This window comes from Schistosoma mansoni, chromosome 7, assembly GCF_000237925.1.
Source record: "Schistosoma mansoni strain Puerto Rico chromosome 7, complete genome".
NCBI classification, from domain to species: Eukaryota; Metazoa; Platyhelminthes; class Trematoda; order Strigeidida; family Schistosomatidae; genus Schistosoma; species Schistosoma mansoni.
In genome coordinates, this window is record NC_031501.1 from 9,392,465 (window position 1) to 9,407,768 (window position 15,304).

Sequence of the window (15,304 nt, forward strand, 5' to 3'; positions counted from 1 at the left end):
AATTCAAGTAATTCATTACAGTTTATGAAGATCTAAGGATAACGATGGACGAAGACAAAAGTAGATGTCATTTATTCAATAAATTACACCATTAGCAAACACAGAACATTACAATGGATAAAGTGGACACACCTATTAACAAATAACATAAGTTAGCAATAAGGAGACATGATATATTGTCAATGATAACAATACACATTGAATAATCATAGACGTGAATACGATTGTAGTAACTTTCAAATTATGGATAGAGGATAACGTCTGGACGGATGGTAATGAAACATTTATATTAATAATATGTGTTTGCTATTGAGTATCAGGATTTGGCAACTAAATGAATAACTTAATGGAGTTTGAAGCGAACGGCACTGGGTTCGAGTTCCACAATGAACATCATCCCAAGGGTGTAGGTGCATCCAGCTGACGAGTCCCAAATAGGACGAAACATGCATCCTAGATTACATTGCTAGTCACTATCTATTTCTGTTTATAAAGTCATATCGAGACAATCCGCAATAAGAGACTGATCCATTGAAGTCCTAGAGATCTATAGGAAGATTCAAGCAAACAATACTAAGTGGATTTACAATTCACCTCATTGCATAAGCTAGTGTGTTTGTTTCAGTTTACTATCTTGATCAAATTCTATCGGTCAACTGCAAGATGTAGACCTTAAGCATTCTAAAGAGTTCCTTGAAGCAGTGAATAAAGGTCTTTTCAGTTATCATTTACAGAATAACTTAAAATAATAGATAGTAGTATTAAACATTGTAAGTAATAATTAATATTTAACTAACCATGAGTATGATGTCTGGGGACTTTAACTACTAATCCAAATGAATGTGGAAAACTTCCACTATTACGAACTACAAATGTTCCAGGAGCTTCTGATCTGATTAAGTCCATAGCTGTTAAACAATAAAATGAATATATAATTAGTGAAATATATAGAAGAGATTTATTAGTAGTATTCTACATCAGTTAGTATCAGTAAGGTGATGAGAATTGTATGGCCGTTTTCTCCTAGCACACAAATCTTCTTAAGTATGAACTTACAATCATGCCAAAAGTCAAAATCAGCATCTTCATGTCTTGTGTCGAATACCTATCCATTAACTCAATGGGCCAGCATTCAGTGGTATACACTACTTACTGAAATTCGTATTACACTACAACGATTATCTGATATCATTAATAGGAAAAGTCAGTATGGCAAAGTTATGCACAAAATTCTTAATTTTCAGTCCTACTCCAACTGATATTGGTAAGTGATAAATGTCACCTGCAACTTATACGAATCAGCAGTACAAAGTATATTCAGTGAAGAGCAAACTACAGTTACATTTTGTACATAATAATAGGACTTCTTCTCTAAAAAGAATGTTGAATTATTAGGTTTGAAGTTGACTATCATTTCTCGTTGTGAATACGATTCATCTTGACTACATTTCCAACCCCAATTGATTCTTGATATTAATACAATCATCATTCAGTCATTTCCGTGATCTTGATGAAGTTTTGCTCTCTGAGCTTGACGGTTTGGTCGTGAAGCTTTCATCGTCCTTCTAAACGACATTATCAGTACAAACTTCGCCACCATTTCCGTGATCTATTCTAGTTTATTAAATAAGACAAATTAAGGTTTTACTTTATCAGATTCCTCAAGAAAAACTCTCCTTTCTAGACGTGAAAAACTAACAAGTTTACATTATGGGTATACTTCTGATAACACTCTAGTTGACTTAAGTTGCAATGGAACCTTTTCTAAATTCCCTAACATTCCTTCTAATCATGCTACTATGTCTTCTTCAGTTATATTCTCTGAAACATATTTGATCCGTGAGAAGGACTTGTGCTTGAGCAATGTTATCCCTGGTCTCTTGAAGGTCCCATTTTAAACCTTCCATTTTCGAATTCTATGCCTAGCCGAAGAATAAACTTCATCTACTTATTCGTTATTAATCATAGTACATATCCCAAGTGATCAACTACTTGGATTATCATTGGTGAATACTATATCAGTATGTTGAAAGGTCAAAGTCTTTTGCAATAAATCATTATACCAAGTCATGTTGTCACTGACTGTTTAACTAAGACGTATTAGATAGCGTAGACATTCTCACTAGAGTTTGTTTCATAATTATAATCATTGTCTGTGTAAATCTGAAGCATTTCAAATTCACTAGTCAGCGAACGGAACAAAGACTTGTGACCAGAGACCGATATGATAGCTATTCTGACGCGTCCCAGACCCAGGTAACTAGAGTAAGAAGTCCTAGTTGGAAACGGGGAAAATATATTCCGTAAGCAACCAGAAGTACAGCAATCGTGAGGAGAAAAAATCAAACGTATAAATACAGTATAAAAGTGTCCTTGGACAGCATTACAAAATAGCACACTGAAAGATACAACGGACCAATAGCGTTTAAGATATTTTACAATTGGGAAATTCGACTCGAAGGTCAAAAGAACGCTTTTGGGCGCGAAAACAAAGAAATTCAAATTTTCAAAATAAAATTACAAAAATAGGCCTTTTATCAAGTGAGTTCAGGGGATTTAACATCCCTAACAGTCTGTAAAATTACATGTAAGTTTGTAACCATGTTCATCCTTTATAGTGTTTTTAAATCTTGACGTTTTATTATAAGCCCTCAACAATTCCTCAGGATAGCTTACTGAATCTAGAAAATCACTGATTATTGTACTTTCCTTATCCCAACTGAACTACCGATCTTGTCATCTACTCAGTATATATTTTCGAAAGTTCTAGAATCACTAGGTCACTAAGAATACTGAAAATATCATGTCTTCTTACGTAAATCGACCGCTTTTCCACAATCTGTATTCTATTCAATGTTTATCAATGGAAGATCCCTGAGAGGTTATTGTACATGGTTATTCATTCATCTTATTACTTTTTCTTTCAATATGAATGGAATAGTCAAACAAGTTTATGTTATAACTTGGATTAAGTTTCTCATTTTATACTTACCATCATTACGTGACATTTCAGGACGATACCATATATGAGTAGATGCTGATATTTTGCTTAATACAACTAAAGCATTATCTGGTATATGCTCTGTAATAAATAATAAAAGAAGATTATTATAACACGTTAGTTTTAATCAGTAAAAGAATTTTGAAGGTCCTGGGTTCGTTCACTGGTGAGGTTGTGAGCTTCACCCCATTGCATAAGCAAGTGGATATCAAGACTAAGTGGCCGAGTGGATAACGCGATGGCGTTTGAAGCGAAAGGTACTGGGTTCGAATCTCAGAGTGAACGTCAACTCTGAGATACATGTACATCCAGTTGACGAGTCCCAAATAGGACGAAATGCGCGTCAAACTGGATTCCACTACTAGCCACTATCCATCTTTGTATACTACTGAATAGTTCCATATTGTGATTAAACAGTTGTTTAGTGCTTCCTGATATTCAATATTTGTTTAACTAAGGTCAATGCATGATGTAACCAATACCTGAGAATAACGAACTTGTATAACACTAGTGATAAGATAAGAATAGTTTAAGTTTTGTATCATTTAGATTAAGTAAGGTCTATTTCACAGTTTTTAATACCAGCTGATCTTAACTAGACAGAAAGTGAAAACTATGGAGTAACGCTGAGCTATTTCATTCTAATAATAGAACTTCTTGAGATTGCGGATCAATGATTCCAAGAGGGGACGAACCTAGAGTCTTCAGGTATCCTGGAAAACAATCAATGGTTCATATAGCCTAGCTCTAATCAATTCAAGTTAATGTGTAAATATCTCCTGATTACATTCGTAGATCATTAACCCATAAACGAAGTGGTTGGGTGTAAGAATATCAGTAAAGTGTTGTGGAGATTGTAGAATTTCAAAGAAATCATGAACCGATCAATGTTAGATCACTTGTGAAAAATTGTAAGCATTGGACTGCCGTTTTTTACTAGTATGAGATACAGCAGTGAGCATATACTATCGTGCAGGCGGGACCCGACCCAGAAATCCTGGTGTCGCATGAGTGCTTAACACCTAGATCACTGAGCTGGCATCCAACAGCGTTTATGTACAACTTCAATTAATCCATGATTTCAGTTAAAGTAAATAATCACCACAGCCTTATACTGATAATTATCATGTGCTCACTAGTAGCTATCTTCGAGAGGAAATCTCCTGAGTTCCAGTAAGAATCCGTGACCATTGGGCCTAATCCGTGTCGGATATGGGGCAGTTACCGATTGAGGACAACAGAATACAGTTGTGCTGATTAGTGGATTGATTGGAGTGAGAAATAAACACCATTGGTTGTCAGCTCAGTGGTTCAGAGGTTAAGTGTTCACGTGCGAGACTGAAGGCCCAGAGTTCGTGTCTCAAGTGTTCGATAGTGTGTGCGTACTGTTGGGGATCTCATACTATTACAAAACGTAAGTCCTGTGCTTATAGGTTTTTAATAATCTGTTCATTATAATTAATACTAATGAAATCAAAACATTATGATACCTAAACCACTTGAAGTTGGTTGTTTTTGTCTTGGTGGTTTATGATCTTCTGGACTTCGATATATTGGAACTTGTGTAGGTCGATTTCTTTTCGTAGTTTCAGAAGTTTTACCACGCGTTGTTCTATATGGTCGTCTAGGAGGTTGATCATGTGCAGAATATGAAGTACTAGGATAGCAGACACGACTACCAAAACCAGCCATAATCGCTGTATCCGATTGACTACCACCATCAATCCCTTCTGATGGACGTCGAATATATCCTTTAAATGGTGGACTAACTGGTGATCGAAGTAAACGACCAGAATGTGTTTGTACTGGACTAGTACATGAAGATCGATCAATTGTTGGTCCATCAGCTAAAATGTATAGAATAATAACTTTAGAATCCGGATTTCATGTTCACTCTAGTCTTAACAACAGTAAAGTGAATCAAAATCGAAGAATTCAAATAAGCGGAAGTTTCAAGGTAAAAAATTTTTTTGTTTTTGCTTTTGTTTTCGAATAATCACCATGTTTGGTCTTTCTTTTTGTGTTGAATTGTTGTCATTGACAATGAAATAAGTAGTACAATGATTAAAGTTGAAATTTTTTTTCACTGTCTCTTGTTTCAAATGAATGAAATAGAAGGAGAGAGAGAGAGAGAGAGGGGAAGAAAAGAGAGAGAAAAGAAGGAGAGAAGGAGAAAGAAAGATTGAATACTCCCTTGAAAGAATCAAGTATTTGCAGAAAAAGAAGGAACACGTTTGAAATCATTCACTAACAATCATGTCATCTAGTTGTATTGTCTGTCAAAATAAGTGAATAGTCAATGGTTCACTTTGATCATGATGATAAGGTTGTCTAACAAAAAAAGGAAACATTAAAAAGTTCGGAAACATATGAAAGAAGTCATTATGTTCAAAGAATGAGACTTCAATGAAAAGTTGAATGTATATCAATGATTTCGGTAGTGTTTTTTTGGAGCTAACGTTTAAGCTAAACATCTACAACAGCGTTTTATGGTAAAGGACAAATCAGCTTCCAGATGAAGAGGAAATTAGGAAAAGACGTTAGAAGTGGATGGGACATACATTAAGGAAATCAACAATGTGCATGACAAGGCAAGCCCTAAGTTGGAATCCCGGAAAGAAGCGGAAATGAGGAAGGCCTAAGAACACATTACGCCGGGAAATAGAATCAGATATGAAAAGGATGAATAACAACTGGAAGGAACTGGAAAGGATTGCCATGGATATAGTTGGATGGTGAATGCTGGTGAGCGACCTATGCTCCTCCACGAGGCGTAACAGGCGTAAGTAATTAAGTCTGTATTGATGTGGAAAAAAAATTTAATAGAGCTGACACTGTACACAATATACAAACTTTGATGACCTATTTAAATATTTTGGCTACCTCTCCCTCCCCAATATCTAGATATTTCGACAAGGTATCTTAATAGTTGAGATCATGAGTCAATTGAAGCTAGATCAACATGGAAAACCTGGAAGCACTGGACGACTGTTTCGTCCTATTGTGGGACTCCTCAGCAGTGCGCATCCACGATCGCGTCAATAGGATGAAACGGCCGTTCAGTGCTTACAGGTTTTCTATGGTGGTCTAGCTTCAATTGATTCATGATCTCAACTATTAAAATTACTAAAATATCCATAAAATCCTTTCTGATATTGAACAAGTTAGTTGTTTTTCATGCTTCTTTTAACACATCGTTATATCTAATAATCACACGACTTGTTCAGGTAAGCCGCCGTTTGTTGACCGAATACCAACAACCTACTGTTAAAAAGAATAAACCAGCTTCCAATTGAAGATGAAATTAGGAAAAGTCGTTGGATGTGAATCACGAAGTAAATGCGAACTTGTAATCCTTAAGGGGAATGGGAAAGAGGAGGGCAAAAGAACACACTGCACCAAGAATTGGAATCAGACATCAAAATAATGGATAGCAACTAGCAATCATTGCACAGGACAGATTTGGACGGAGAACCCTAGTGGACAACCTATGCTCCTCCATGAGGGGTAACAGGCGTATGCAAGCAAGTAAAATATCCCCTCTCATATACATGGTTAAGTAACATAAGATTATCGTGAGAAGTGATTGAATAATTCATTTTGGTTAGCCTAACAACATAATTCATTATCCAATAAGAGAATATCCTGACCACGTAGCAGCATGAAACCATCTTCATTATGAATGAAGATAATCTGGTCACTGAGAACCGAATAGCGATGGGTTTTGATAGTCAAAGTAATAACAGATGAAAGCTGTAGACACATTGAATTCATTGAATATTCATTACTGGATAATCCAATCTTATTTTTTTTTAGTTAGAATGAATCACTTACCGACTGGTTGTCTCGACCATTGCTCATCATAACTTGAATGTCCCCAGAAATGTCTGTAAAAAATGGAAATAAAGTAAGTGAACTAATTGACAGAAAACGATTCAAACAAAGTGTTTCGTGGCCGAGTGGATAAAGCGGTGGTGTTTTAAGCGAAAGGTAGCGGGTTCGAGTCCCAGAATGAACATCAACTCTGAGATGCATGTACATCCAGTTGACGAGTCCCAAATAGGACGAAACGTGCGTCAAACTGGATTCCACTACTAGCCACTATCTATCTTTGCTTACCATGCTTGTGAATTTAGGTTATATCGAGGCAATACGCACAGTATGCACATATGCCGATTAGAGACTGACCAGTTGCAGTCTTAAACATCAATGGGAAGATCCAAACAAACAATACTAAGTTGAATTTAAAGTGTTTTTCGTGTCATGTTTCTAAGATTAACGTATATATAAAATAGATAGATTTTTAGTAATATTGAAATACAGGAGATGCATTTTGTCTCATTTAGGGCTCATCAGCCGCGCATATCTGCATAAAAAATGTGGTGTTCCCCTTGAAATCCGAACCCATTATCTTTCTTTTGAAACACTCGACGCGTCACCCACCTAACTAGTAAGTCCACACAGCCACTCACATGCGTAACAGCTATAAATTTTAATTCATTTTAGAACGGTTTGGGTTATCGTTTCCTTGACGAATCCCTGAAAAAAACTGGTTATATATGTCTTCAGAATCTAGGTATTTCTTAACTATGTTAAAGTAGGCTGTCAAACCGGTAAGTGCCGAGATGACGTGTTCAAGATTCCGACCCACATACTAACGACTAAGGATGTTGATGACAGACCATGTCATGAACAGTTGTATTGACGCAAATGTAATAAACAATATTCAACATAATGGATTGTTACAAAAACCACTCATCAACAACTTTGGACGTGAAATCAGTCAGATCTCATCAATGTAGAGCACGGAAAAAGGGAACAATGGTCCAAGTTGCCATACCATGTTAGCATAACCAGAAAACACTGACAAAATGCATATTAAACGAGATCGAACCACTATAGTAGCAATGATAAAAAGTTCTAGCATTGAAAATATGTTCCGAAAACAGAATGGAAAGGTGTGTGTATATGAAGAAACACTAAAGATCAAGATTATTAGAAAGTTCAAGGATGGAATTCACTTTTGTTTCTGAGATCGTTCCTAAGAAAAGTCAGACATCTGTGAGCTAGGAAAAGAAATCAATCTGAAGCAGTTCTTCTCTTCTATTTAAAGTTTAAATGCAGAAAAATCATGTTATTCCTAATGTACTTGTTGATAGAGAACCAAAGCAAACACTCCATTTGATTTATCAAAAGTATCAAAAATATATGCCGTGTAATAGTTGGATTACAGCAGAGAAATATTCAGAGGGGGTTTTGTGGAGATTTCAATATTTTCATAGTTGAAATCATGAGTCAATTGATGCTAGACCACCATGGAAAGCCTGGAAGCACTGGACGGCCGTTTCGTCCTATTATGAGACTCCTCACCAGTGTGCATCTACGATTCCACCTCGCGAGATTCGAACCCAGGACCTATGAGTCTCGCTCCAGAGCACTTAACTTCTAGGCCACTGAGCCGGCCGGCATCCAACGGTGTTAATGTTCACTGAAATCACAGTCAGCATTATGTACCAATGGTTTGAAGAGAGTTATTAAAATAGATATGGGATCCGTCTCCACAGTTATTTACAGTCGCATAAACGTCTGAAAGGGAAGATGATTTGGGATAATATAGAAGATTTTCTTCAATAAAGAAATGTCCTAGAATTATTCTGATTGGCTAAAACTACTCCAAGTCAGTTTGAAAGTCACTCAACTCAAGATAGCCTATGTAATTTAACTAAATCTGATTACTTAACTATTCCTTCATGATCTCAACTATATAAAATTACTAAAATCTCCACAAAACCCCCTTCTGATAATGATCATATGCTCACTAGTGACTGGGTCTATGAGATATTTCCTGGAGTTCTGGTGAGACGCAGAAACCAGTGGAGTTCAACCACGTCTGTCGGGAGATATCAACTCACTGAAGACAACTGGTGAATGGTTGCTCAATTTCGTGAATTGGTTGAAGTTAGACATTAACACCGTTGGATGCCGGCCGGCTCAGTGGTCTATCGTTTAAGTGCTCTGGCGTGAGACTGATAGGTCCTGGGTTAGAATCTCGCGAGTGAGGGATCGTGAATGCGCACTGCTGAGGAGTTCCACAATAGGATGAATCGAACGTACAGTACTTCCAGGCTTTTCATGGTGGTCTGGTTTCAATTGACTCATGATCTCAACTATATAAAATTACTAAAATCTCCACAAAACTTCCTTCTGATATTCCTTCATATCACATATCTTTTACGTGTTTATAAATGAATTAGAACAAAATCTTGAAATATGGTTGTTGATACTTTATTGTAATGAGTTACATTGATGATGATTAGTTTGGAAGAAAGTAGTTTTATTGGTTTGTTAATTTGTGCATTGAAAACTCTGAACACATTGCCAAATGAAATCCATCTAAAGATGAAGAGTAGTGATTAATCTTAAAGTCTGTAAAGATTGGGAAAATCATACACAGATCTTGACAACTAGATCAGATAAAGCATAGATTATAATGAAGTCTACGATTATCAATAATCATCAGGGCAACATGTAAAGTTGAGATGGTGAGGAAGACTTGTAGATCAAATGAATAGTTAGACTGAAGTTACGTTCTTGGTGATGGTTGGTTCGATCGTGAGGTTCTCATCATCTTCCTGAACAACACCATCAGTATAATCTTCAGGTAAAAGGAAAATGCTTGAATTTCTTCGCATAAAAATGACAGATTGTCCTGTTGACTTTCGTTTTGATCAGTTACGGTTGATCTTTATTGTATCATTGTCTGTATATTTATTTTCATTATCTCTCACTTTGACCTTTATTTTGATCTTTTAATTGTCTATGACTTTCCCAATCGATCGATGAACGGAGTCGTTATTGACTTGTTTATTGATTACTGATTGAGCTAACTACTAAACATGTATGAATTCACCGGTCTTCTTTATACACCCTCTGGTGGAAAGTTTAACAGTTGTCCACATGAATCGACATAAGCGGAGATATGTCATGGCATTTGACAACCAGTTAGTGTTCAAGCATACGAAGATGTCGAGCGTTCTGGCTTGTAGTATTTCTCGTCATTGGAACACATCATTTTGTAAATGATGTCCGGCTTTTCTTTTCTCAACTCATGTTTTGTTTGCATAAGATTGATTCCAAACAATATCAGTAATCCAGTTCGCATTTCTGATATCTGATATCGATTAGTAGGTAACTGTTTCAAAATCGAAATAGTCGAACCCTACTAGTCATGGTTACCGCAATAGACCTCCCGAAATTACTCTCCCCAGAAACGTTATTAGTCAGTAACAAACAAGTATATGTTTTTTATAAGTATGAGAGGATCGTAGAGATGTTTACCAGAGTAACTACAGCCTATTCAACACCAATAGATTGAAATATCACATTGGGAAAATACAAAAAAAACATGATAATAGATATATGTGTCCAAGTTTGACTCACGATCTTTTAGCAGGAGACATATAAGATAATCTTGATTTTGTATATGGTCCTTGAGTTTGATACATTGTCGGAGATCCAGAAAATGCTCTGCCTCTAGCCGGTCCACCTATAAAAGTATTCATGGAAAAGTGGTGATAGACATTGGTGACAAAACTTACTGTAATCAATGCTATAAAGATAGTGAAGCTCTCGAATTTCCATAAATTAAAAATCTGTCAGATCATAATGAATGAGCCAAGAAGCTTTAAAATTTCTAGTCAGTATTCATGGTCATTGGAGTTGTTGATCAAAGAAATGGTCATTAGTCTAATCACTCTCAAATGCCCTGGTACGGCTGATGGTTTGGTGAGTCAGCTCTCTCTTTTCGAATCCCTTCATATGGACTGGCATATACAGCTACTTCCAGAGAAGTCCCAAATACTGACTTCTCACAGCATCACTGCTGTTAACAGAATTGAAAGGACGGAAAGCAAATGTTCGATGCTTTAAGCTGGTTGGTCGATATAGAGAATCCATCTAGAGGAGTTGGAAAACCCTCATTCCAAACCTATGGTAAACGTGGGCTCCACGATCCTAAAGAAATAAATGGCGTCCGAACCCATTGTTAATCATCGGTTACCATGGCTCTGCATCTCCCAGCATTGCTCCACTGCCTTATGGATTAGACTTCTAGGTGAGAGGCTCGGAGTGTGGCCTCCTGAGAAAACTAGCTGCTTCGGTTTGTGCGTCCAGACAGTATCCCAGCCGTCAAACAAATCAAAAGATGAAGTGTTACGCATACATATTTGTAGCCTACTTGTACCAATGTTTATGCGTTTAAATAAATAAATAGGCAACAATCGTCTAATTAGCATCATTGAACCGACTATGTATTCAAGTAACTTGACTTATTGAGGTTAACATAAGTTTATATGATTTTAAATCAAAATCTACAGCAATCAAAGTCACATGAATGATGATGTTTACTATCGACTGTCATCAATAGGAAAATCGATCTAATCCAAGAAGTACTGAATTATCGATTTTATCTTTGACAGGAAAGTTCACTGACATCCCCTATAAATGATGATGGTGATATTCCTGAAATTCTGATAGAACATTAATGTTGTTGTTGTTGTTGAGGTGATCCAGAATACTTCTCACAATAGACATGACAAGCTCAGGAAACATTAAGAAGCATTTTATCCAATCAGCATTCAGTAAACGTTTTGCCAGAAACATAATGAGTTTCTGATTGGCTGATTACTATACTGCTACTATGTTTAATAGTATTCCAGAATTTTCAGGAAAATCCAAAGACTCCTAAATTACTATCAAAAACCCTAGATTTTCTGTATATAAGTGAACCTTTGGAGTAAAGTTCTTCTCGCATATTTTGCCGCCTTTTCTCTTGTGTTCAAGTTGCTGTGTAGTTTTTAGCTTAGGGTTACGAGACTAGCTTAAGATCCGAGTATAGCGTTCAATTAGCAAGACTTATCAGTTGTCTTATCATTCACTGAATTCATAAGTGACACAGATGATACCTAATAATGATAGGGAATTGAATACAGTTGAAAATGTAAGGTATATTAAGGTGTGTGCTACTTATATCGACATAAGTAGTATATAACACTAGTCAGGAATAGAATGTCTGGTAGCAGAAGGTTGAGAAGATCAAGGAGTAAAGAACGGGAACATAAAACAGTTGGAATATAAATGCAGAAACATTGAAGTCTGAGATGATTGATTGACATTCTCAAAAGGAACAGTCAAGTTGAGACAATTGATTGATACTTTATAAATGAAGTATTTACTGTATAATTCTTAGATTGTACTAAGATATGAGGTTTCATTCTCTAAGCTAGATAGTTCAACCACAAATATCATATTGCCCTTTTGAACAATATCGTCAATCAAGCTAATCAACCAAGCAATGAAAAACTGGAGGTCCACAACAATAATCAAACAAGATGAATGTATCAATAAGACAAACCGTCAGTCAAAAGGTGAAAAACTAAAATAACCTACTATTTATCTAAAATCTTTGCTAAATAATATTGTCTACAAGGACTATGAGAACTTTACCATTCAATCATCCAGGTCAGAAAAAAAGAACTTCACCAAGAACAAGAAAACGAAGTTTCAAAGGAACATTTAATAACTTACTTGTTATTTGATTGGATGCTTCAACAGGAGAATGTACAACTTGTATTCTTGGCTATTAAATTCAATTAATAATAAATAAGATTTAATTAAAACAATTTCATTTATAATTTTAAGGTAATTCAGAACGGGTTTTTTTTGGAGATTTCAGTAATTTTATAGTTGAAATCATGAGTCGATTGAAGCTAGACCACCATGGAAAACGTGGACTCACTGGACGGCTATTTCGTCCTACTGTGAGACTCCCTAGTTAAACTTCGTGGATTGGTTGAATTTAAACATTTACACCGTTGGTTCCTGGTTCAGTGATCTAGTGGTTAAGATCTCTCGCGCGAAACTGATAGGTACTGGATTCGAATCTCGTGAGGCGGGATCGTGGATGGGTACTGCTGAGGGGCCTCACAATAAGACGAAACGGCCTTTCAGTGCTTCCAGGTTTTCCATGGTTGTCTAGCTTCAATTGACTCATGATCTCAACTTCTAAAATTACTAACCCCTTCTAATATTAATTTTTATGCAATAAAAATGTGAATGGTAATCCGCGAACGAGTTCCAGTGTCTTCCTTGAATTCCACCATGGAAAACCTGGAAGCACTGGACGGCCGTCTCGTCCTATTGTGGTGTTTCCAGGTTTTCCATGGTGGTCTACCTTCAATTGACTCATGATTTCAACTATCAAGGTGATTCATTGAATAAAAACATAGTTGTTCTAATGAAACAAGGAAAATGAACAAAAATAGATTCGTTCATATTATCACTTGAATGAATTTAATTACCCAATCATTATAATAACTATATTGTATAGGGGAAAATGTTCTGGTGGGTGGCTTATGCTCCTCCATGTGAGGTAACAGTTGTAAGTGAAGGTAAGTAAAGTAAGAGAAGTGAACATATTCAGACTTAATTTTGTGGTGTTTCATTCATCTACCTTGACGTGTACTTTTTCACAATATTTTTTTTTGAAGATTTATAGAAAGACAACCTTATTTATAGGTTTGGTCATTTTGAATAGTGGTAGCTGGAGTAGTAATAATGTGATGTAGGCTATAGATGTCGATAGATATAAGTAGTATGTATCACCAATGGAATATTTGGAGGAAGAAGGGTTGAGAAAATCAAAAGAGAAGAGAGCGAGAACAAAGAGTGATCAGTATAGAAACGAAGGAACAACAATTTTTGAGACATTTGATGGATATTTTAATAATTGAGGTCATAAATCAATTGAAAGTAGACCAACATGGAAAACCTGGAAGCACTGGACAACTGTTTCGTCTTATTGTAGGACTCCTCAGTGGCAGTGCGCATCCACGAATTAGGGTTAAGACTGAGATTGAGTTAGTTTTAGGGTTTATAATTGGGAGTAATATTTAAGGTTATAGTTAAGAGTAGGTTATACTAACCCTAAGTCCTTAACCAACTGCGCATGTAGCCCCTCCGGGGGCTACTGCCGGTCCCAAGCTCGAATAATGAAGGAGGGTTAGGCATGGGGTTAGTGACCCCATCCCGTAGAAATCTCATTCACCCTTTTTTTTCCCTTACATTTTGAAATCCGAAATCTCCCTATCCGATTTTCTTCTTTCTATGCCTAAACGTTTTTTTCTACAGACAATACTTTTTACTGTATTAATCTAATTTGACAGCTAGAATCGATGTATTTTTGTGCAAGGCTTTATGTAGCATTTGACTCACTAATTCATTACTGACTGAAACTGTTACTAACTAACGATAGAGTAATTGTCGCATTGTACATATGCAGAATCAGAAGATTGATTATGAATACAGTGGTCTTTCAGTCAGTCGAATACAGTGGTCTTGAGTGCTGTTAGAGGTAAGAAAGCAGTTATCACTTCCCGGTTGCCCACATCGTGAAAGTGTTCTTCTAGAGGTACCTGAAAAAGAAAATTGGATTAGAAGTGGTCTTAATGACATGAGAGCGTGACCGCAGTGCCCAAGGGACAACTGCATGAGGTCGGTAACACACGACCTTTTTGTGTTAGCTCTGTTCTTCAAAGGACCCTACCGCTGGAGACGGATATCCATGGGATAAGGCGAGGTGTGCATTTTTAGGGTCAGACTTTTCTAACCCCACCCCTCCTTGTGGGAAGGCAACATCGCTGTTATGCTGGTTGTCTGAAAGAAACACTTTACTGCTGTCACACCTCTGTACAGTCAGCAGTACGACTTCCCCTTCGAACCTTGGGTTTGATGTTTTTACTTTTACCGCTCTTCAACCGACCTGTCTGGGATGATAGGACTTTGAGGGACGATTAATCCAGCCAGTATAGCTCGGTTAGTTCATCACGATAGGCAAGCCCGACCACCACGTCAAGGTAGCAGCAACGGCCTGGTCTTACGTTGTAGCTAACTGACTGATATATAGAGAATCAACTCAAGTTAGACACATGGAACGTTGCATCCCAACTAAAAGTAAACTGCTCCCCCAAATATCTGAAGATCTTTGATGATTTGTAACACTTATTAGAAGTTCCATATCAAGACAAAAAATCCATCTATCTACTATGCCCTAATTATTAAAAATATCTCATCAAAAAAAGCTATCTACTACTTATATCAACTCATTTCTGTTTATACAAAAAGAACGTACCCGTCTGGGAAACAATTCCGACTCTTCATTATGTTCTCCTAGATAGATATAGTACACAAAAGATAAGAAAGATCTTTTTTTAATATTCATATAGGTATATAATGAAGTATGAAAAC

The 15,304-nt window shown here is 36.5% G+C and overlaps 1 protein-coding gene and 2 non-coding genes across 3 annotated transcripts in view; 2 read left to right on the top strand and 1 right to left on the bottom strand.

Moving 5' to 3' along the window:
* The window catches only part of Smp_139400 (putative tensin), a gene marked incomplete at both ends in the record, with an annotated part of 109,035 nt that overhangs the window by 20,933 nt on the left and 72,798 nt on the right, over window positions 1-15,304 (bottom strand). The window contains 5 exons of the mRNA XM_018798809.1: window positions 798-908; window positions 2,993-3,082; window positions 4,492-4,848; window positions 6,836-6,888; window positions 10,442-10,547. Of these exons, the coding sequence (XP_018653714.1) occupies window positions 798-908; window positions 2,993-3,082; window positions 4,492-4,848; window positions 6,836-6,888; window positions 10,442-10,547 (717 nt within the window). The remainder of the gene's footprint in view (window positions 1-797; window positions 909-2,992; window positions 3,083-4,491; window positions 4,849-6,835; window positions 6,889-10,441; window positions 10,548-15,304) is intronic.
* Window positions 3,215-3,286, top strand: Smp_tRNA_01985_Pseudo_TTG.1.1. Its single transcript has one exon. It is a non-coding gene (tRNA).
* Window positions 6,948-7,020, top strand: Smp_tRNA_02138_Pseudo_TTT.1.1. Its single transcript has one exon. It is a non-coding gene (tRNA).